This window comes from Thunnus albacares, chromosome 1 (assembly GCF_914725855.1).
Source record: "Thunnus albacares chromosome 1, fThuAlb1.1, whole genome shotgun sequence".
In the NCBI taxonomy this organism is placed as follows: domain Eukaryota; kingdom Metazoa; phylum Chordata; class Actinopteri; order Scombriformes; family Scombridae; genus Thunnus; species Thunnus albacares.
In genome coordinates, this window is record NC_058106.1 from 39317426 (window position 1) to 39340029 (window position 22604).

Consider the following 22604-nt stretch of genomic DNA (forward strand, 5'->3'; position numbering starts at 1 on the left):
AAGTGCCGTCCATTTACCGTTCTCTGAGCCAAACGCCTCCAGCTATGGTTAGCTCCTACTATTAGCTACAGGTAACAACGGCCAACTGACCTCTAGACATCTCCATCTAGACATCTCATACTCTCATACTCATACTTGAGAGTTGGATCTCTCAAATCATATCAGCTTTCTCACATTTTAAACATCTTTTGGATGCTTTCAGGGCAATTTATTTTTAGCTCTATATGTGATTATACATGTTTTAAAGTCAATCACATCTCCAAATGTTAGAGTTTTAATTGAATGAACAATGTGGTTGTTTGTTCTTGATTCGTAGTTTTGTTTATAATTCTTATAACTCTCTTTTGAAGTATGAAAACTGCTTTATATGTATTTCCCCAAACTTCCACACATTAAGTTATGCTGTATATGGAACTATAAGGAAGCAGTATGCGGTATATATCAACTTCATACAGCATTGCAACTGACTTTGATCAAAATCAAAATAACTTTATTGTCCACCTTTGATGCACAAAAGAAGCTTCCAGCATGGCAATCAACATCAGACATCACATAAAAACATTTAAACACATTATACTAGATGCAACTTCATAAAAAAGAAACAAATTACTAAAAATTATCAATCCCAGAAATTCTTTGTATTTCAGCATCATTTATGATGCGTTTGAGTTCACCTCCCCAGAGTGGGGCTTTTGGCAGAGTTTGGCACAGAACTGCTGCACCTGGATAAATGGCTGTCAGTGGTGGTTCAGCAGCAGGTGATCTGATTGGTCGGTCGTCAGCGCCGCCTCCTTCACTAGTGCCATCCCAGCATGCTTTGCGTCATCTGGGGAGGAGAGAGAGAGAGAGAGAGAGAGAGAGAGAGAGAGAGAGAGAGAGAGAGAGGGAGAAATATGGTAGCCTCTCTCCTCTTTATGATCCTCAGACTAATCTGTCGAGTCGTAAATCTCACTCTCTCCTCTTCACTTTTACAAAACGGCCTTTTCTCTCTTTGCACCATATTTAATCTTTTATTGGTGATAAACATAAAATCTGCACAATAGGCTAATGTTCTCATCAATATTATTACTAAATGATAATAAATTTGAGGAGGCTGTTAGACTCAGAGGGAGTTTCCTCTCGGAGTGTCGCTGTAAAGGGACATTATTAGGAATAAAGGAGTTGATTAGTTATCGATGTGTGTTTGTTATTCAGCACAGAGACCAAAACACAAACTCTGGTTCTGTGAAAAACAAACTTTATCAACTGATAAACCAATTAACACTAAAACATTAAGGTAACTTTTATCTTGTAATTGCATATTGTCACCCTCAAGTGAAAACCTTGTATCTCCAGTTTCTGATTCTTATGTATTTAGATCAATTGATTGGCTGGAGACCATTTTCTCTTACAGTCAGGCTCATAAAATCCTAAAATATTGTTTTTTTTTCAAACGCATAAACCTGTCAAACTGGCAGCAGCATGATAGTAGATCTGATGAAGAAAGACGTGAAATGCATTCTGGGATACTTGGCCAGCTCTCAAAGCATCACCAATAAGAACTTCCTGATCCTGATTTGATCCAAATTCAGCTGAAAATTTTCAGTTTGCACACAAAATGAACCAGAGTGGAGACGCGTTTCCTGTCTGAGCGAATAAATGATGACATCATGAATCATGTGACTTAAACGTCACTGAAGAGATGAAAACATCAAATCTGCACATACATGAAACTAACACAAATGAGTTTTGACTGTCGCTCTTTTAATGACGTCATCCCATTGTGTCTTCTTCTTCTGCAACCGTTTAACGGCACCGACCGGAGGATTAGCGCCACCTGCTGTTTACCTGCTAATGTTTACACAACAGGAGTTGATAGAAACAAACATTCAGGACATTTTCTTTTGACAGGTCAGTAAAAATCTTCCCCTTTTAGATGTTTGACTGATCTTTGTTTTCTCTTTTTCAGTCTGAACCAATCAAGTTCAGGTTGTCATCTCCTCCTTCATCCTTCCTCCTCCTCCTCCTCCTCCTCCTCCTCTCTCTCTGTCTAAACTACTCTCTCCATTAAAGCTGTTTTTTTTTCTGCAGCAGAAATGCAAATGAAGGACTGTTGCTGGAGGTAAAATTAGCATCTTTAATTAAAAAATTAGCAGCAAACAAACAATACAAAACATACGAACGATTAAAGGAAAAACAACCTGAAGGAGCAGCGGAGGAATCTTTTTAACTGACTTTCACTGGATTTAATTATCAAATATGAATTAATTTCAGATCACAAACACACATCACAAATATGTGTCTATGTGAGGTCTACTGGGGAGTAATTAATAACCAATATTTTCACATCAAATACTGACTTTGATCCAGCAAACACTGAGACATCCTCAGGAGGAAACTACAGCTCAGAGTCTTACTTTCATATGAAAATGTTTTTTACTTTATTTCATCATCACTGACTGTTTTCATCACACACCTTCCTGACGTCATTTCGTATTTTATCAGTATAATTTTATTCATAGTGACATTTAACCTTTGGCTTGTCTGATGTCATCATGTTAAAGTAAAAAGTAAAAAGTTATTATTACTATAATTATTGTCACTCATGTTTGTCCAAATGTGTTTACACAGCGGTGCTAACATGCTAACATGCTAACATGCTGATGTTTAGAAGATTTAATGTTTATCAGGAAGTGTAAATAATGTAAACCGGTGTCGGAATATAAATCTGGAGGATCGTTACATCATCCGGGAGAGATCGATTAAAGAAAGACTTGAGCATATTTGGGAATACAGAACGAGGAAAAACACTTGAGAAACCATGAAGGACGTGATTCGAATTAGCATTGATAAATGATTTCCACCTGTAGCGTGTTCGAATGTTGACATTTTCTATTTAACACCAGTGTTGGACAGTGGTTTGGTGTCTTTTTATTTTAACGTTAGCAGCCACCAAAAGAGGAGAAATGTGACTCGGTTAACTCCAAGGTCTTATTTACGCTGTGTTTTCCTGGCTAGCTTGCTAACATTAGCCATGGGTGAGGCACCTAGAACCGTCCCCCCGATCATACTCTATCTTATTCTCTTCTGTTTTTTTTTTTTTATTAGGGACTTTGTCTTTATTTGAATCAAGGGGCATGATATAAAGACATGATATTCAGCTATACAAATAAAATTGACGACTTTAATTGCAGCTTCACCAGCGGCTAACGCTAAGCTAGCTGTTGATGGTCAGTAAACACCTCCAAACCGTCGACTAGCTGCTCGTTAAACTACAATGTCTCCTTTTCTTCTTCTACACGTGTTAAACACAGAAGATTGAACATCTTTGAAGTTGTTCAAAGGAAACTTTGATCAAGCTGATGTAACGAAAGTAAAGCAACTATTTTTCATGTAACTTGTTCGACACTAATTCACACTAAACTCAAAGTACAGCTGAGGCTGATGGGAATGTCAGTAGTGTTGCAGATATTTGCTCATAAATCAAAGTATTGGACAAATTAAAACATCGACCAGATGATTCAGAGGATCAAAATTATTAAACGTCACCTTTAGCTACATTACTAGCATGGCTAATAAAACTAAACTTATTGTTTTTAATCAATTAGTTGTTTGGTCTATAAATGATCAGAAAATGGTGAAAAATGTTGATCAAAGTCCAAGATGACGTCTTCAAATGTCTTGTTTTGTCCACAACTCAATAATATTCAGTTTACTGTCATAGAGACGAAAGAAACCAGAAAATATTCACATTTAAGAAGCTGAAATCAGAGAATTTGGCCTTTTTTTCTTAAAAATGACTCCAAATAATTAATCATTTAACAAACTAGTTGGCAACTAATCAATTAATGGTTACAGGTCTGATGGAAACACACCTGTACATATTTAATTATCTGCTTCAAAAGGATTGAAGACAAAATACATGATACAGCTCCAGCTGAAAACAGTTTATTTTAAACACAAGTGAAGATGATTTCATGTAGATTTTGTCAGATTTGTTTGATTAAATTTGACTTGAAGCAGCTGAAAAACAGTAAAAGTTATTGATTACATAAAGCTAGTTTTACTCTGTGTTACACATTAAGCATAAATTCTATTCTATTCTATTATGGAGACATTAAAGCTAATTAAACTTTACCTTTTTACACAAGAATTTCACTCTGAATATTATGTTTTTCTCATTTTGCATCTCATTCTTAAAAAATCAGACTTGAGTCCAGCAGACATCAGATTTAACAGAGTTGTTTATGATAAATAATAATAATAATAAAGGCTGTTTCAGCAGGAAGAACCTCAGTGTGTCTCTGCTGCTCTCTGCTGGTCGCTCCATCAAACAGCACTCAGACACACAAGTGAGAAGTTTTTATTTCAGAAACAGAAGATGGAAGTGGCTCAATCTGCTCTATATGAAACAAAAAAAAAGGCTCCAATACTGTAAGAAGATCTGCAGTCAGCTGACTTTTCAAACCCAGCGGCCTCCTGGGAAACTGAGTCCAGACGGAGAGGAGGTCTCAGTCGTCTCCTCCACACAGACTGAGCAGAGCCTTCTGGTAGTCTCCTTTAGTGTGCTCCTGAGTGACACAAAGACAACCAGCATTAATATTAATTATAATAATTCCATGATTATTATATCCATATAAGCCCGATGTCATTGTCCAGTTTGAGCTCCAGTAACTTCTCTAAAACTTTATTAACTTTTTTATTCATCCACAGGGCAAAAACTGCAGCAGCACAGAGAAATAAATACAGTAAAAAGTCAAATATATAAATAAATAAGAAGTAAAAAAAAATAAGAATAGAAATAAAAAACAAAAAAAAGTATGTATATAAGTTTGTATATATGCTGTTTATATGTTGTAATACTGTATTTACATGTAAGCATGAGAATAATATACAAACACCTATAATAAACGTGTTATTCATGAAGGCTTTTTCATTTTAACTCGTTAGTGAATATTTTATTTATGTTTTATGTTTTACGCTGCAGCACTTCGAAATTCACTGTGAACGAAAACTGCAGCACAAATAAAATGTATTATTATTTATAATTATTAACGAGAATAGAAGTTGTTATATTTAACTATGTCTGTATATATTTTATTTTTATTTTAAAATATTTTTAAAAAATCTACTTAATTTATAAAATGTATTTTTTTCACTTCAATCGTTATTCAGTTAAACTAGATAATTAGTTAAATATTTATTATATTTATATGTATTTATGTTTTATTTAACATATTTCAGATCAGAGTTACTGATGAGATTCACAGCTGATTAAATAATCCGAGATTTTATTTTATTTTTTGTCTTAAGTTACTAAAATTACGTGACTGTGTATTTATAACTATAATTTGTTTTGTTTAATACATTTTTTAAGTCACTGACTTCGCTGATTCAATAACAGGAGATTTTTTTTTTTTAGTCATAAATTATTAAACAAATTTAATGGAACATTTTGTTTTTTCACTTTAATTGTAATTCTGGTCAGGCTCAGTTACAGTAATTAAATTGTAAAATATAAATGTATTTTATTGAATATATTTCTTAGGTCAGATTCACTGAGGCAGATAATTAAATGACATGATTTGATTATTTTATTTTCAGATTATAAGATTCTTATCAGATCAGACTCAGTGAAAGTTTCTGCTGTCAGTTACAAATTCAAAAAATAAAAATTAAACTGAAATTAATTTATTTCTCCAGTGTATCTCTACTGTGGTGTGTTCACTGGTCATTGCCTGAGTGGGACGTTACAGTGGTCTATCACACACACACACACACACACACACACACACACACAGACTGATGGACTCACAGCGATGGTCTGGTACAGCGATCTTCTGTGCTGCTTCTTGAACTGTGTTCTGATCTTCATCAGGTCGACTTCACAGCGAGACACCATGATCCTGGTCACCACCTTCTCCTTCGCACCTTTACTCTGAATAAAAACAAACATAACACTTGAACACGGAGGACGACAAACGACCGAACACAGACAGAGCAGACGGAACGACTGACTGACAAGTCTGCAGCTTGAATTTTCAGTGTGACAGTTTTACCTTCATGGCGTCACTGAGTCTGTTGGCGAAGTACAGCTGCCTGTTTTCAAAGCACTCCACTGTGAAGAAGAAGAAGAAGAAGAAGAAGAAGAAGAAGAAGAAGAAGAAGAAGAAGAGGACAGACGTTTAATACACTTCTGATGCCATCACTGTGTCCTATATAGTTATAAAAGCAACAATAACGACTTTATAATGCGTTAAATCACGTCTATTAAAAAAAACTCTTAAAAACTCTGCCTGCAGTGGTGGAAGAAGTATTCAGATCCTTTATTGCAGTAAAAGTACATAAGTATTATGAGCTTGATGTAGTTAAAATATTGCAGTAAAAGTACATAAGTATTATGAGCTTGATGTAGTTAAAGTATTGCAGTAAAAGTACATAAGTATTATGAGCTTGATGTAGTTAAAGTATTGCAGTAAAAGTACATAAGTATTATGAGCTTGATGTAGTTAAAGTATTGCAGTAAAAGTACATAAGTATTATGAGCTTGATGTAGTTAAAGTATTGCAGTAAAAGTACATAAGTATTATGAGCTTGATGTAGTTAAAGTATTGCAGTAAAAGTACATAAGTATTATGAGCTTGATGTAGTTAAAGTATTGCAGTAAAAGTACATAAGTATTATGAGCTTGATGTAGTTAAAGTATTGCAGTAAAAGTACATAAGTATTATGAGCTTGATGTAGTTAAAATATTGCAGTAAAAGTACATAAGTATTATGAGCTTGATGTAGTTAAAGTATTGCAGTAAAAGTACATAAGTATTATGAGCTTGATGTAGTTAAAGTATTGCAGTAAAAGTACATAAGTATTATGAGCTTGATGTAGTTAAAGTATTGCAGTAAAAGTACATAAGTATTATGAGCTTGATGTAGTTAAAGTATTGCAGTAAAAGTACATAAGTATTATGAGCTTGATGTAGTTAAAGTATTGCAGTAAAAGTACATAAGTATTATGAGCTTGATGTAGTTAAAGTATTGCAGTAAAAGTACATAAGTATTATGAGCTTGATGTAGTTAAAGTATTGCAGTAAAAGTAGTGGTTTGGTCCCTCTGACTGATATATTATTATATATGACATCATTAGATTATTAATAGTGAAGCATCAGTGTTAGAGCAGCATGTTACTGTTGTAGCTGCTGGAGGTGGAGCTAGTTTACACTACTTTATATACAGTTAGCTAGTTTAGTCCAGTGGTTCCCAACCTAGGGGTCGGGCCCCTCCAAAGGGTCAGCAGATAAATCTGAGGGGTGGTGAGATGATTAATGGGAGAGGAAAGAAGAAAAAACAAAGTTCTGATACACAAATCTGTTTTCAGTTTTTGGACTTTTTCTCTAATCTTTGATTTTTGCTGAAATATTGGATCATTTGAACATTTATTGAAATGAAAGCATGTGAGAAGTTTAGAGGGAAAAATCACTATTTGGTGGAGCTGTTAACAACTCATAGACATGTGAAATGTGACCCCGACTACACACTGCTTTTTGTAAGACGTCAAAAGACAAAAAGTTTGGAAACCACTGGTTTCATCTTTAACAATGTGTTGTATTTTAAAAGCTTGTTATATTATCCATTGTGTCAAATCTTCATCTGAAAAGTAACTAAAGCTGTCAAATAAATGTAGTGGAGTAGAAAGTACAATATTTCCCTCTGAAACGTAGAAAGTAGCATCACATGGAAATACTCAAGTAAAGTACAAGTACCTCAACATTGTACTTAACTACAGTACTTGAGTAAATGTACTTAGTTAGTAGTAGTAGTACTTTTTTCCTGCCTGGTACTGATGTGTTTTTTGTTAAACGTACCCAAAGTGAGGAAGGACTTCTCCAGATCTCCCTTCACCTCCTTCCTGATGCTCTCCTTCATGTCGTATGGACTGTAGCTCTTATACCTCTCAAACACTGACACATAAAACAGACAAAACACGTCAACATTTAGCCAAGACACGTTATTTCATTCATGGATGCAGGGAGCAGAAAACATGTTGCCACAATGTCCAGATATTTATGGACATTTTCAGTATTTAGAAATCAACTTATTGTAAACCTGTAAAATGACTGTTTAGAGGTGAATTCTGACACTAATCCTGTATCCAAAACCTTTTGTAACCTCACGCCATCTTTGCTATCATCTGTTAGCTCTGGCTCGCTAACATGACACATATTTCAGCCAGTAGCAGTGACAACATAAGCACAGACTACAGTTAGCTCTACAGATAGTGAGAAGTTGACTGTGAAGATCTCAAAACATCAACCAGCAGCTCACAAGCCCCCTTTACACAAGTAACGTTAGCATAAAAAAATAAAAAAGTAACGTTAGCATAAAAAAAACAACAAAGTAACATTAGCATAAAAATCAACAAAGTTACGTTAGCATAAAGAAACAGCAAAGTTAGCATAAAACATTTAAAGGTAGCATTAGCATAAAATAAAGTTACAACAAAATAATTAAAGGTAATGCTAGCATAAAAAATAAAGTTACAATAAAATAAAAAGTGAGTGTGTGATGTCAGTCATGCGTGTGTGCAGTGTTGTGGGTGTCGCTCACCTTTCTGCAGGTGGGGGACGCTCCTCTGCGCCATGATGGCGATCCAGGTCGCCACGTCGGTTCCCTTCCTCTTCACGCCAGCTTCATACAGAGACTGAGAGGTTCACAAGAACATAAAATTCATTGTCACACCATGTACAACATTTATTGATTCCTAAGTGATTTATTGATCAGTAGATTCCTGATTAACCTCTTCCACTTCAGCCATATTTTGGAGTAAAAATGAAAATGTCTGCAGCTCTTGAACCACAGTGACTATCTGCATGAATAAAGTCTTTCCAGAAAGGAAACCTGACAAAGTTTCTTGTGAAAGTGTCAGAAACACTTGAGGTGGCACAGAAAAAAGAACAGAAGGTCTGAAGTCAGTAAAAACTGAAAAATGGGCCAAGTAGTGAACACTGGCGTCCGAGCGGAGTTAATGAGGTTAAATACGATCCACTGACTGATTGTGTTCACTCTCTGTTAGCTTCACATTCAGGAGATCAGCACAAACACAACTTTAGCTTTTTAGACATCACACGTCTCTACAAGTCTGTTAACGTCAGGATGGTTTGACTCACTCTGGCGTCATCGTCAATCATCTGATAGTCGACCACATTCGAGGGTTCATCTCTCTTCGTCTGTAGATGAAACGAGATTCGTGTCAGTGTAAAAATGTAACTGGATGTTTAATCTACCGAAGGAAACAAAATGAACTTCAGTTCAAACAATAAAGTCGTATTGTTAAGAAATTCAATGTAAATGTTGTGAAAGGAACTCAACCTAAAAACATTCATCTTACAACCTGAAACATTAAAAGAGTTTGAGACAAAATTCAGCTTTGAAATTTCTAAAATTATGAAATTAGTTTAAATGATCAAAATTTTATTAAAACCCATGAAGTAACACAATGTTCATATAACTTTTTTTTTTTATATCTGTCGACTCAGATAAAGACACTCTCATCACAGAAACTGGATCTGCAACAAGGTGTCACTAAATACGAACGTTTTCACCAAAATGAATAAAACTGTATCATTGATTTATCGTAGATTTAGTCTTTGCCTGTTGTCAGTTTGGCTATTTTATGCTGATCTTTGTTTTATATTCTTTCAGTAACAAACAAAAAGATCTCAGAATTCTCTTATATATTGTGTTGTAAAGTTAAATGAAGATAAATAAGATAAAATAAATAAAACATAGAGCTGCAACAACTCATTAAACTCAACTCAAACCGATTAATCCATTAAAATAGTTGGTGGTTAATTAAACAGTTGGCAACTAATTGATAAATTGACTAATCGTTGCAGCCCTAATGATAATATAAATATAAGATAAATGGAAGCATGTGTTATTGATCTGTGGACGTACCTGAACCAGAGCCAGCAGCAGTTTAGCGAAGTCTCCTGACGTGTCTCCTGCGATGTCTTTCTCCAACTCCTTCTTAAACGCTGCAGAGAGAAAAAACACAGATGATGTTTCGTACTTTGCTACTAAAGGCTTTAACATGTTATTACGTTTTCATATTTCTTTTCCATAATTAATTTTTGTTGTGTCAGATTTACTGAATATTGTTGGAACAAGATTTCCACACTTACTCTCTCTGTAGACCTTCTTGATCTCCAACAGCTCTTCGTTGTTTCTGGAGCAGACGATCTCAATGAGGGTTTCCTCGTCTGTTCCCAGTCCCTGGACGGAGAAACAAGCACTGGGTAAGACTCCTTATTTTACCCAGAACACTACTTTATATTAAATAACAGGCAGTTTTATAGGTCAAAGATATTATAGAACCACAGAGTAGGGAAGCCACCTCAATTCTCAGATTTCAGCTCGGTCTACTTTATTGTCGTCTGTTCAATTAAAAGTCTTCTCTTCTCTCATCACTTTGGCTTTTTCTAAGCAGACATTTAGACGTCTGATAGCATGAAGCACAGCTGTTGCTAATAACATTAATGATGCTTCTATTCTATTCAAATGTCCCCGTAAACCAGAACAGTGAGGCAGCATGTGATTTACCAGGACCTGAAACTGAATTGATTATCAGAAAATGCCAATAACAATAATAATAATAATAATAATGACTACAGTATTTTACAATAAAAAAGCACAAACATTTCGACAAACCAGACTTACAGACCAGTGTAAAGTCTGTCCTGAGGGAGGCGCTAGAGGAACGGTTCATCCTCTGGAGAGCATGAATGTGATCTGTAATTTAATTTGTTCATTCACTTTGTATTATTTGACTTTGATATTTCTCGGGTCATGGGGGTCACCAGAAACATTATTTATCATCGTCTGGAGACGGTTAATATCAACAGTGAATTTTATGGAAGTCTGTTGAGGAGTTGAGATTGGTTTAAAGTGATGGTTGGAGGATCAGTTTCTGGTCAGTAAACACTGTTGGAGAGTTATGTTTTGTTTTTTATTCTGTAGAATAGTTCACCAAAGGTTATATACGAGATACTAAACTCGCCTGTCATTGTTGTTGATAAAGAGCGCCCTCTACAGTCCTGGTAAAGACAGACATCACTTATTCTGTGAGGAAACAGATTTATCGAAGTGACTCTGACCTTCATGGAGGCTTTGAGCTCGGAGGCATCGTACTGAGCGGTGCTCTTCATCAGACCCAGCATCAGCGACTCCAGAGAGCCGGACAGCGCCCCCTTCAGGGCCGCGATCAGATCCTAAAAAAAAAAAAGATTTAAATATGAAATTTAACGAGAGTAAGAGTCTACAGCACTACTAACAGCTTTATGAGCAGGTATAACGTTTACCATGTTCATCGTGTTGGTTAAGCGTGTTAGCATGCTAACTAATTAGCACTAAGTATTAGGTCATAAACCAAATTGTTGGACAAAAATAAATGTGGATCAGATGATGGTGCAAGGTTATTACAGTTCATCCTCTGAGGGGAACATGAACGTCTGAACCAAATTTCACAGCAGTCCATCCAATAGTTGTTGAAATATTTCAATAAAGAACCAAAGTCAGTAGAATATATCGACTAAAATATCTGTCACTGCCTTAGAAACAATAATTTAGCATTAAAGCACAAGGTACGAGTAGAGTTATGGCTATGTTTTATAGGAATAAACATATTTTATTATAATGTTTCATAATAATGTAAATTGACTGACCATTTTGAATTAAAATGTCACAGCTGATCACCAGTGCAGAACACTGGAACATATATTATGTATATTTTTATTTGTACAAAAAGAGAAACATCTCTAACCTTCTTGGCGAGCCGTTCATAAATGAAGGCGATCTCTCTCCGCTGTTCATAGCTGCGTCTGGTCAAGATGTCGATGATCGTCTGCTCATCCACACCTGCAGGTTTAATATTCAATATTTGTTTTTAAGTTCAACTTTAAAAGCTTTTTTTAACTCATTATGAAGCCACTGGGGTTTATTTGGGAAGAGATAAAAAATATTCTGACTTGGTAACACCTTTTGCAAACTCCGCTGTTGGGGGCTGAAACTTTTAACCCATAGGGGGCAGTCATAGTCTGTCATAAATGATACTGTGTTTTACACTTTAAAGATCTGTAGGCACTAAATTTACTACATTAGTCTGGTTTTAGTGGAGGATTTTATTGTTTGTTGATTTAAAAACTGCAGTTTTTGAGACTTTCCTCCCAAGAAAAACAACTGAATCAGTCACTTCAGCAAACATCTCAGTGACAGCGCCCTCTAGGGGTCAGAGTAGTGACAGCTTGTTTGGCAGAGATTGTTTTTTTTAAACCATGCCATGGAGGAAATAAATTCATGACAAGTGTAAACAAGTCCAAAGCGACTCCCAACATCTGTACTGCAGAAACGAATATGTCAAGCTGCCAAATACCACCGTCACAGAGGATGAGGAGCTCAAACAGACAAACAGACAGTCACATAAATGCTCCAAGAGCCTCACAGGACAGTTATATTCAAAAAGTATTTTTCCAAAAACAGTTGTTGGAAAAGGGTGGGTCGTCTTATAATCAGGGTCAACTTATAAATGGAGACCTGCGCTGTTAGAAAACCTCGAGCCTGAATCCGTTAAAGGTTCCCTGTGGAGTTTCTGACCTCTAGTATTGTTGTGGATCCGTTTTTTTATGAGTGGGTTCCTGTTTAGTTTGTCTAATACTCTTTACTGCCAAAGCTTTCACATTGTTCCACTGCCAACAAAGGCAGAGAAGAAGACTACTACCTTGTAATAAGTGCGAAACACTGAATGTAGAGAAAGTTTTGTTTGTTTAGAAGAAAACTCTACTGAGCAGCTTTGATCTCGTTAGTTACTGGCAGATTTTTTAGCTCCTGACTCTCCCAGTACCTCCATATAACTGAGCTACTCCCAGCTGTTTACATTCAGATGAGAAATATTGTAAACCGGTGAAGTCCTTCAACGTTTCTATATGTTTTTCATTCTTTAACCTCTGCATGTTAAACTCTGAGCTTCTGAAATGATCCTCTGACTATCAGCAGCCTCTGATAGTCTCTGTTTCTTTGCGTCAGCTCTTGAAAAACACAACGGAGGAAAATCTTCACTCTGCAGAGGGACGTCCTGCTTTTTACTGCAGCTCACACACAGGAAGCCAAGTGAGAGCAGCTGGAAAATCCTGCAGCTCTGTGCTCCAAACACAAACATAAACACAGCCGAGTCTGAACTCAACCAACCAGCTTATAGGTTTGATTCCCAGGCCACTCATCTGCAGTGGGTTTGTGTGGCATCTGGAGATAAAATTCCTCCAGCTTTAGTCAGTTTCTATTCAGATTAAAACATGATGTTATGGTTTGAACAGCTCATACAGGGACAGAGGCCAGCTGGTAATCGGATATCTAACAGGATGAAATCAGACTTTTGGCCCGTTGTCCTGAATGAAAACTGAGATCTGCTGAGAGAAACACTGCAGCCGTCTGCTTCCAAAACACCTCACATAGAAACAAGAGTCAAAGACAAACAGCTGGAGCTCTTGGAGCTCTCAGGTCTTGGCAAAAGTTGATATAAAAACTGAAGAAGAAACTACAACTCACAAGGTACATTTCTATAAGAAACATCCAATCGTAGAGCTTAAAACAGTCTACAGATTAATTATTGCACTCTGATAACATTGCTGGGCAATATTTCAAAAAATCATGAATATTTATGCAGCAAAACCAGAGATATTGTCTTATTTATTCCACACATACTTCTTCCTTGTCAAAACCTGGCGCCTATATTACCCACAGTGCACCTGGAGATTGTGGTGTGTTATGCTAGTAGCTGTTAGCCTCCAGCAGAGATTAGGAGCTACAGAGGTCTGCTAACCTCAGATTTTTTTACTTTTCTAACTTGTAGTCTTCAGCCCCGACCGACACTGACTCAAGTGACATCATCGGTGACATCATCAGAAGGCTTTTTACATTTTTTCAAAGGTCAGCATCGTCAGGACAGCTTGTTAATGGTAAAAGGGGTGAAGTCGTGAGTTCACCAGCTGAACTCACCTCTACGAACAAATACACTGATCGATTTAAATCCTGGTGTGAGTGGGACTTCAAGCCGATCATGTTTCAAAGTTATCCACCAGGAAAGTGTGTTTGCACATATTTGCCGACAAAGTGGCTTGATGACGTCACATTTCATTGTTTTAAAACCTCAACATTCAGCAGGTTTTCAGCCAGATGACTCTGAGTTTTTTTGTTGGAGCTTCTGCATCTGGACTCAGCTGTGTGATTCAGGACCTGTGTTGGTTTAGCACTGAATGTGGAAGCTGACTCAGCTCACACTATCCTGATCTATTAATACATGAAGGGAAAAAAACAGTAAATTTACCCAAATTAAACATTGATAAAAATATTCTCCAGTGTTGAAGTCTCATTTTTGTTGACATAAACTGAAAAATTAAATTGAATGTTTGTCACTATCTTTATATTTAAACTCTCTGACTTCATGTAAACCTTCGTTTGCTGCTGACATCCAGTAAACGATCTGGTGATGGAACAGTCAGATCACAGTTACATAAGTCTGAGATCTGTGTGGAAACTTCCAGAGAGTCTGTGGGGGGGGTTATTGGACTCTCTCACCTTTAGTTTTGATGGCCGTCTCGATCCGGGCAGCGTCTTTCTCCGGGTCGAAGTCTCGTACCGGCACCACGGTGGGGAATTTGGGTTCAACCTCCTACAGAGGACAGAGAGGGAGACATGTGACCTCACAGTCTGCTGCTGTTCAGAAACAACATGAGGAGACAAAACACGTACAAGACCCGAAAACACCGTGATTAAGATTCAGAGATCCTGCTCTGTTGTGATGTCTGATGTGTTCTTGGATTTTCTTTTTCAGGGGGAAGGTTACGGTCTCCTCATCATCGCTCCACACAAATCTGATGTTTTCAGCTCTTCAGTTTTATCCACACAGTTGCTGTTACACCTCAGACAGGAAACACTTTTAAAGATGTTTTCAGTGTTTCCACTAAACATTAAACACAGGTGGGTGGACACATCATCATCATTTAGAGAGATTTCTATATTAAAACATAATGATTGACTGTGTCGAAAGCACCAACTACTCCTCCTTTGTCAAGCCGAGATTTCATTTGCTCCATTAAGTTTTATCAGGTTTCTGGTTGTTCAGATGAACTCTGAACCAACCTTTAAACCTTTATGTGCTTTATGACAGCAGATAAACCTGCAGAGCCTCCACAGGGTGGATCCTCTCAGTTACAGTCATAAAACCTAAAGATTAGAGGCAGAGCTGTGCTGGTAAACTGGTATATACTGGTTTTATAGTAGTATACACTGGATTTATATTGTGTATATAATGCTTTTATAGTAGTACATACTGGTTTTATACTGGTTTTACAGTAGTATAGTAATATATAGTATAGTAATATATAGTATAGCTATTTAATTGACAGTTTAGTTTTTGTATTTATTGTCAACCTTTTTGTACGTGGAGTTATGCCACTTATTTTCTGATCTTTATATTTGCCTTGTTTTGCTTTTTCTTGTTTTATCGTTGGTTTTATCACTGTTGTTGTTATTATTGTTGTCGTGTGGATTCCAAACACTTTGTGGAAGCTAACAGGATCCAAATAAAGAATAAAGAAGTTTGAGGTGGGTCACATGGACAGATTTAATGCTGAAATAATTATATTGATGAAAGTGTGTGTGTGTGAAGTCATCAGACGACTCACCCCTCCGTACGACAGCGTCAGTTGGCCCAGAAACTCAGACACCAGCGCCATGATGAGTTAACCTGCAGAGAGACCAGAGAGACAATGTCATATGACCAGACATGACACCGGGGGAGGGAACACGTGTAACACGCTTTAAACCTGACAAACATGACAAATTTATCACATTAACAAACCTGACTTGATGATCTCCAGTCAACGTGCACAACATATACTCATACTATCACACGTGGTGTACATACAGTATAAACAAGCAGTAGTGAACAGTTGTGCAGGTTTAAGGCCACAAATTAGTTTATATACATTCACAGAGCATTTTATATAATATAATGCAGTCACATTAATGTATATATGTAATGAACCATAACACCAAGACAAATTCCTCGTATGTGCAAACCTACTTCTGACTCTAAATGCAAGTGATGATCCTCCAAAGTTACAGTTAAAAGGTGTTTTTAGTGAGACGAGACAGCGTTCAGTACAACAACAATAAGAAGCTGTAACTTTAGAAAACATACTTGATTTGACTCAGACTTCTGAAGCTTCATTTTACCATCAGCTGAACTTTGACATGAATTTTTACACAGAACGAGGACACCGCTGTATCACTTTACTTCCAGCTGTGTTGAGACGGGATCTCTTTACAGTCAGTGTAGTCAGGAGGAAAAGTTACAGCAACCGACTGCAAATATGGGTGTGTGAGCTTTGTTTTAAGACTGGCTTTAAAAAAATGTGAACCTGTCCTTTAATGTAAAGGCACCTTTTTCTTTCTTTTAAGCAAATTTCTGAAATTTTGTTGAAAAAAAATGTGATTTCCACTGAACACCATTAGTGGATCTGCAACATTCAACAATACTTCAGAACGTTTGACTCTTAAGGTTAACCCTAACCCCCTAACCCTAAACCTCTAACCCTAACCCTAACCCTAAACCTCTAACCCTAACCCCCAACCCCTAACCCTAACCCCCTAACCCCCTAACCCTCTAACCCTAGCCCCCTAACCCTAACCCCCTAACCCTCTAACCCTAACCCTGACCCCTAACCCTAACCCCCAACCCCTAACCCTAACCTCTAACCCTAACCCCCATCCCCCTAACCCTAACCCTCTAACCCTAACCCTAATCCTAACCCTGACCCCTAACCCTCTAACCCTAACCCCCTAACCCTAACCTCTAACCCTAACCCCCATCCCCCTAACCCTAACCCTAACCCTCTAACCCTAACCCTGACCCCTAACCCCTAACCCTAACCCCCAACCCCTTACCCTAACCTCTAACCCTAACCCTAATCCTAACCTCTAACCCTAACCCTCTAACCCTAACCCTAACCCTAACCCCCTAATCCTAACCTCTAACCCTAACCCCCATCCCCCTAACCCTAACCCCCTAACCCTAACCTCTAACCCTAACCCCCTAACCCTAACCCCCATCCCCCTAACCCTAACTCTAACCCTAACCCCCTAATCCTAACCCTCTAACCCTAACCCCTAACCTCCTAACCCCCATCCCCCTAACCCTAACCCCCTAACCCCTAATGCCTAACCCCCTAACCCTAACCCCTAACCCTAACCTCCTAACCCCCATCCCCCTAACCCTAACCCCAACCCTAACCCACTAACCCTAACCCTAACCCCTAACCCTAACCGTAAGGTATATCTATGTGTTTAATGAATGATTTTGTTGACTCAGACCCTGTGTGTGTGTTTTCATCAGCTGTAGTGACAAATCAGGCACAACGTGGTTTTATACACTACTGACCCTCCTTAAATTTTTCTTCTTCATTTTTTGTCTTTCTTGCAGAGTGGAGGTCTGTAACCATGAGTGGCAGCAGGACATGAACATTTAGTGAACAGTAGAAGAAGATGAAGCACGAAACATGACGTCAAGGCTTTTTAGAAAAATGTTTCCATCAGTTTTCCTCAGATATTCTGTTGTTTGATATTTAAAGTTTTCCACTTCTGCTTCCAACATTAAACGTTTTCTGCAATATTTCCTTCTTTTTAGGATTTTTTATATGCATTTCCACTCAGGTTTTTTATGTTAGATCAGTGACTGTCAGAACAAACAAACTACAGATTTGACTTCCTCTCCTCTTCAGAGTGGAAACATTTAATTTCCTCTTCAGATTTTCTAAAAATGGGCGAGCAAACAATAGTCTGTGAGCATTTATAGCTGCAGGATCCAGATTCAGAGAGCTACAGGATGTAAACACTTCATAGTTCATTCAGGTGTGTTTGATTTATTGACCGGGACGTACCAGGGTGCGTCTGCAGGAGTGGCCGGCGTTCAGATAAGGAAAACGGATCATAATGTAACAGTTATGAAGGAACGCAGAGGCTATTATGCAACACATCAGAAATTAACTGGAAAGCCCTCTCGACTTTTGACCTGCTTGCAAAACATTAACAGGAAGCGTGTGAGGGTCAGCGTCTCCTAGCAACAGCTGGCACAAACAGCCCTGAAGCTGAGTGTCGGTCCGAACTGTCTGCTGTTTGTTGGGATTTAAAGGGGAATGGCACCATTTCTGTCTCCAGACACATTTCAGATATGTCAACACTTATTTCTAAATGGCCAAAAGTATGTGGACAGCTGAATAGACGTGATATGTAAAATGTAATTTTGTAACAGCCTCCACTCTTCTGTCTTTCCAGCAGATGTTGGAACCAGGCTGCAGGGTTTTGTTCCCATTTAGACACAAGAGCATCAACACTGATGTTGGTGATAAAGTCTGACTCACAGTCGGTGTTTCAGTTCATCCCAAAGGTGTTCTTTCACACCAAACTGGGAAAAACATTTCTTTATGGAGCTGCTTTGTGCACACACATAAGTCTGGTTTCCATCAAAATGTAGTTCAAATTTTAACTGAAATTTCTGAAAATCAATAAAAGAAAATATGAATTAATGTTTGTTTCCATCCACTTCTGTTTAGTGAATATTAACAGTTGGGCTCATCACAGTAAAGAGTTAGTGTTGATTCTCCTGTCGAGTGCAGTAAAGCACAAACAGAAGAAGACAGCCAGAGATGAAGTGATGGAAACATGTCACACATCCTGGTGATGGAGAGCGTGATGGACAAACAGCCGACATCACAGCTTCTTGCTGTTGGAAGCGTTTTGATAGCAGCTCTGTGTCAGTTATACAGACACATACTGAACGCTGCCCAGAGACCAAGAAGAGAGCTGACAGTGAAAAACATCTGCCACCATGTTGGGTCTCTCCAGCGGGGCAGAAGCTTCAGGGACGTTTAAGTCAAATGTTTCCCATAAGACATCATTTTTTCTCTAAATCTGTTTCCATTTTGCTTTCATCCAGATGTCAACATTTCCACCTCATCCAAGTGTTGAAACTTTTTTTTTGCAATATTTCAACTTTTTTTTTAATTTACAGTGTTTTCACTGTTTTTATGCACAAATTGAAAGCTCATATAAAAAAGTGTGGGATGGAAACACAACTATTGTCATGTTGAAACAGGAAAAAGACAAAAACAAACTATTGATGCAAAGCTGTAAGATTACTGGTGACTAAAACATTTAAAGATTTCTCCTCATTAGAACTAAGAGGCTCAAACCAGGAAAAACAGAACCAGACTAAAAGTAAACTAAAGTATGTTGACAGGGGTGTCCACATACTTTTGGCCATATAATGTATCAGACACAGAGAGAAGCAAGGCTCTAATTATGTCATTTCAATGCACAAGTTAGTAATTAGCATGTAGCGGTTAGCATGTAGCACTGCTAGAATATAAAACTATGAAAACAAAATGAAACTTCTGGCTTCATCTGATTTATCCTTTATGTCGGTGGTTTTCTGTCAGTTTAGAACATTATGAATAACGTGAACCGTGTGATTCTTTTCCATCATGTTTATTGTTAGTTTTTGTTGTGCAAATTAAAAATAGTTTTAGATACAAAAAGGCAGCAGGAAAGGCTTCTCTGTATTTCATCTGTCGCCTGTTTTTCTGTTAAATACTCTGTATTTTGTTTTCTAAATAAATACCAGATGAGTCAGATTCTTTCACAGGAGACATTTTGACTCATCAGAGCTGGGAAAGAACACAAAGAAGAATGTGTGGGGAAAAAATATGATGTCTCTGGTTCTTTTTTAAAAACTGTCCACCTTAATTAAACCTCTGATCATAAAAATAAATCATTTCTATCCTGTCCTGTGACACGACCACTAATTAATCATGTTATCAGTGAGTTATCAGCCTGTGTTTGACTCTTGGGTCCACCCAAGAAAAATGTAACTATAGGTCATAAAACAACCTATAGTTACGTTTGAGTGAGAGATGAGATCCAGCAGCCGTAGTAATTATGACCATTAGTGACGCAGATCAGATGACGTCTATATAAGGTGACAAATGTCCATATTAGGATGAGGCGGGTTGGGTGGATGGTTATTAGAGACTTAGCTGTTTGCTTCCCACTTCAACCGCGATCTGGACATTTTGTTTAAAACTGTAACTTGGTGTTTACTGTTGCCGTGACAATGAACGTGTCCCAACATTACATCATAAAACATCATTATTGTTTAACAGTGACGTGTAACGGTTTTGGAAACATTACGTTCCAGCAGGTCCAGCAGGTGCCAATGAACTATGTGGTCGTTTAACTCGGTGGACTTGTTGCCTCTTGGCCGCGTGCAGAACGACACTCATTTCAGCTGAACCCTAAACTTTCATTTAGAGTTGTAAATGCTTCATCTGTTGCCAAAAATGTGCAGATCTGCTGCTACAACAGCCTCTACTTCTGGGAAGACTTTAAAGATAAATGTTTTGCAAGTTAGTGTTTGGTCAAGGCGAGTATTTTTTCCAGTTGTGTTTGTTTGTGAATCGATTTGATTTGTTGACTCTAACGCCATCTTACTGTTGTCTTAACTGTCTTTTTATGGACCTCCAGGACCAGCAGCAGCTGACAGGATGAAGACATAAAGAAAAGCAGTGTATAAATGTGTCTCTGTAGAGTCTCATGAACTCTCCATCACCTCTCTGTGAAATGACATGAACATGATACTCTGGTAATTGCAGGCAGCAGAGAGCTGAGCGGGTCTTCGGGGAAGACTTTGCCCGGCCGCACCCAGCGAGCAGCAGCCTGTTATCACATCTGCAACGTTTGATACGAGTCTCTTGACAGAGATTTTAGCTTTTAATCAATTCTTCACCAATTCACTGAGACTGAAAGACCTGTTAGACACAGGTTTCTGACAGTTAAATTGCCAAAAACATTGAAACTCTTTCTGTTTTGTGAGATTTAACAGGTTAAGCATTCACCTCTAAGTTCTTTCAGCACATTAAAAGTGAAAACTCTGCACAAACAAACAGCTGGAGGTGTTTTTCAAGTGTTCTTACCTTCAGAGACGCAGTAGTGAGCAGCAGCAGCTCCGTTATGATCCAGGACAGGACAGGGTGTGGTGTTTAAATACTAGCAAACACACACACACACACGCCCACACACACTCCCCTCTACTCTCTCTGACTCACACACACACACACACTCCCCTCTACTCGCTCTGACTCACTGGATGGGACTTTTACTCGTGGACATAAATTCCTCACTGGGGTTCAGATTGGCGCGCCTCGCCTCGCCTCGCCTCGCCGCGCCCACTCTCTGTTATTTCCAAGGACGATACTGGTCTCTGATTGGCTGGCAGGTGTCCAGTAAAGTCTGCAATTGTGTACCAACAACCAATTAAAGATAATAAACTACATGTTTCCATAGAAACAATACTGATGCTTCCATATGGGAGTCTGTTATTGTCTCTGTTTGGACACCTGAGAGTTCATTATGTCTCTATATGGTCAATAACATCCTCCCAGGTGTCCACATTGATCTTTGTGATGGCGGTGGCGTCCCTAATCTCTGAGACTCTCCCACCCTTCCTGCGGTGACACACCTGTCCTTTCACCTGTCCTTTCACCTGTCCTCTCACCTGTCCTCTCTCACGAGGCTTGGACTGGGATTGTAATAGTGGGTGGGGCTTGTTTATGTACATTCCTGAAACTCAGTGACCTTGATCAGATCCCCAGATGGAAAAAAACAGATTTTTAATTTAACAATATGTGAGAATTGTCACATATATCAGCCACATCTGCTGAACTCTGTGAACTTCTGGTTACATGTTTATCATCAAACTCGTCATTTCTGTCATTATAATCAAAATAAATGTATCATTTCATACAAATCTCAAACACATGACGCTGTAAAATAAATGTAACGTTAGCACCAAGCTAACAGATCAGCGGGGCAGCGGCTGTGTAGGCAGATCGCTCCGTATTTAGCGGCTCTGGTCGCTCCTTCATCAGCATGAAACATGAGGTTTAAAGACCTGGACACAGGAACACAGTTAGTTTGTGGATTAGAATCTTTATTTTAATGACATGTGATAACAATATTTTCAACATTTAACTGTTTCTACAGGATCAAAAACCTTTTCAAACGTCACAGTGTTAGACACTAGTGTTGGTTTACAGAGATGGAGGCTCGTTTACTTCTGCCTGCAGTTTTTTCACACTCCTTCCTTCAGGCGTCTTTACACGATGCGATTTTGGGCTTTCTGAGATAAAAGTTGACACTTGTGAGAGAAATGTGGTCAAACTCTGACAAATTCTCACCACTGCTGCTGACTGAGTGCTGCTACGACCCTCAACTACAAACCGACCAATCAGGATACGACATGAAATGACACCGATTACACTGTGTGACATTCTGTAAGTGTAGTTTTGAATAAAGCTTAAAACACACTCGTTCCCCAACATGAAATTATTTGTTCAGCGACATAACTCATATTAGAGTACGTATAATAATAGGGAAATAGTCCTCCTTGTTGGCCACACAAGAGAGGTCAATTATAATTAAAGCTGCAAGCAGCGTTGGTCGGGACGTCGCACTCTGGCC

General features: G+C 38.1%; 2 protein-coding genes across 3 annotated transcripts in view; both read right to left on the reverse strand.

Annotated features, from left to right (window-relative positions):
- Window positions 1-22604, reverse strand: part of LOC122986896 (NLR family CARD domain-containing protein 3-like) — a 1497050-nt gene that overhangs the window by 647021 nt on the left and 827425 nt on the right. The window lies entirely within an intron of this gene.
- On the reverse strand, window positions 4327-21224 carry LOC122987352 (annexin A2-like). 2 transcript variants are annotated; one of them, XM_044359188.1, is made up of 13 exons: window positions 21059-21220; window positions 15713-15774; window positions 14604-14697; window positions 11797-11891; window positions 11132-11245; window positions 10160-10250; window positions 9933-10012; window positions 9143-9202; window positions 8583-8676; window positions 7841-7936; window positions 6039-6097; window positions 5795-5917; window positions 4327-4550 (listed from the first exon to the last, which is right to left on the reverse strand). In XM_044359188.1, exons 2-13 carry the CDS (start codon window positions 15761-15763, stop codon window positions 4491-4493), a joined length of 1017 nt encoding a protein of 338 aa, XP_044215123.1. In that variant the 5' UTR covers window positions 15764-15774; window positions 21059-21220; the 3' UTR covers window positions 4327-4490. The 2 variants fall into 2 exon arrangements, with proteins under 2 accessions (XP_044215123.1, XP_044215132.1); XM_044359197.1 differs by lacking the exon at window positions 9143-9202 and having other exon boundaries at window positions 21059-21224.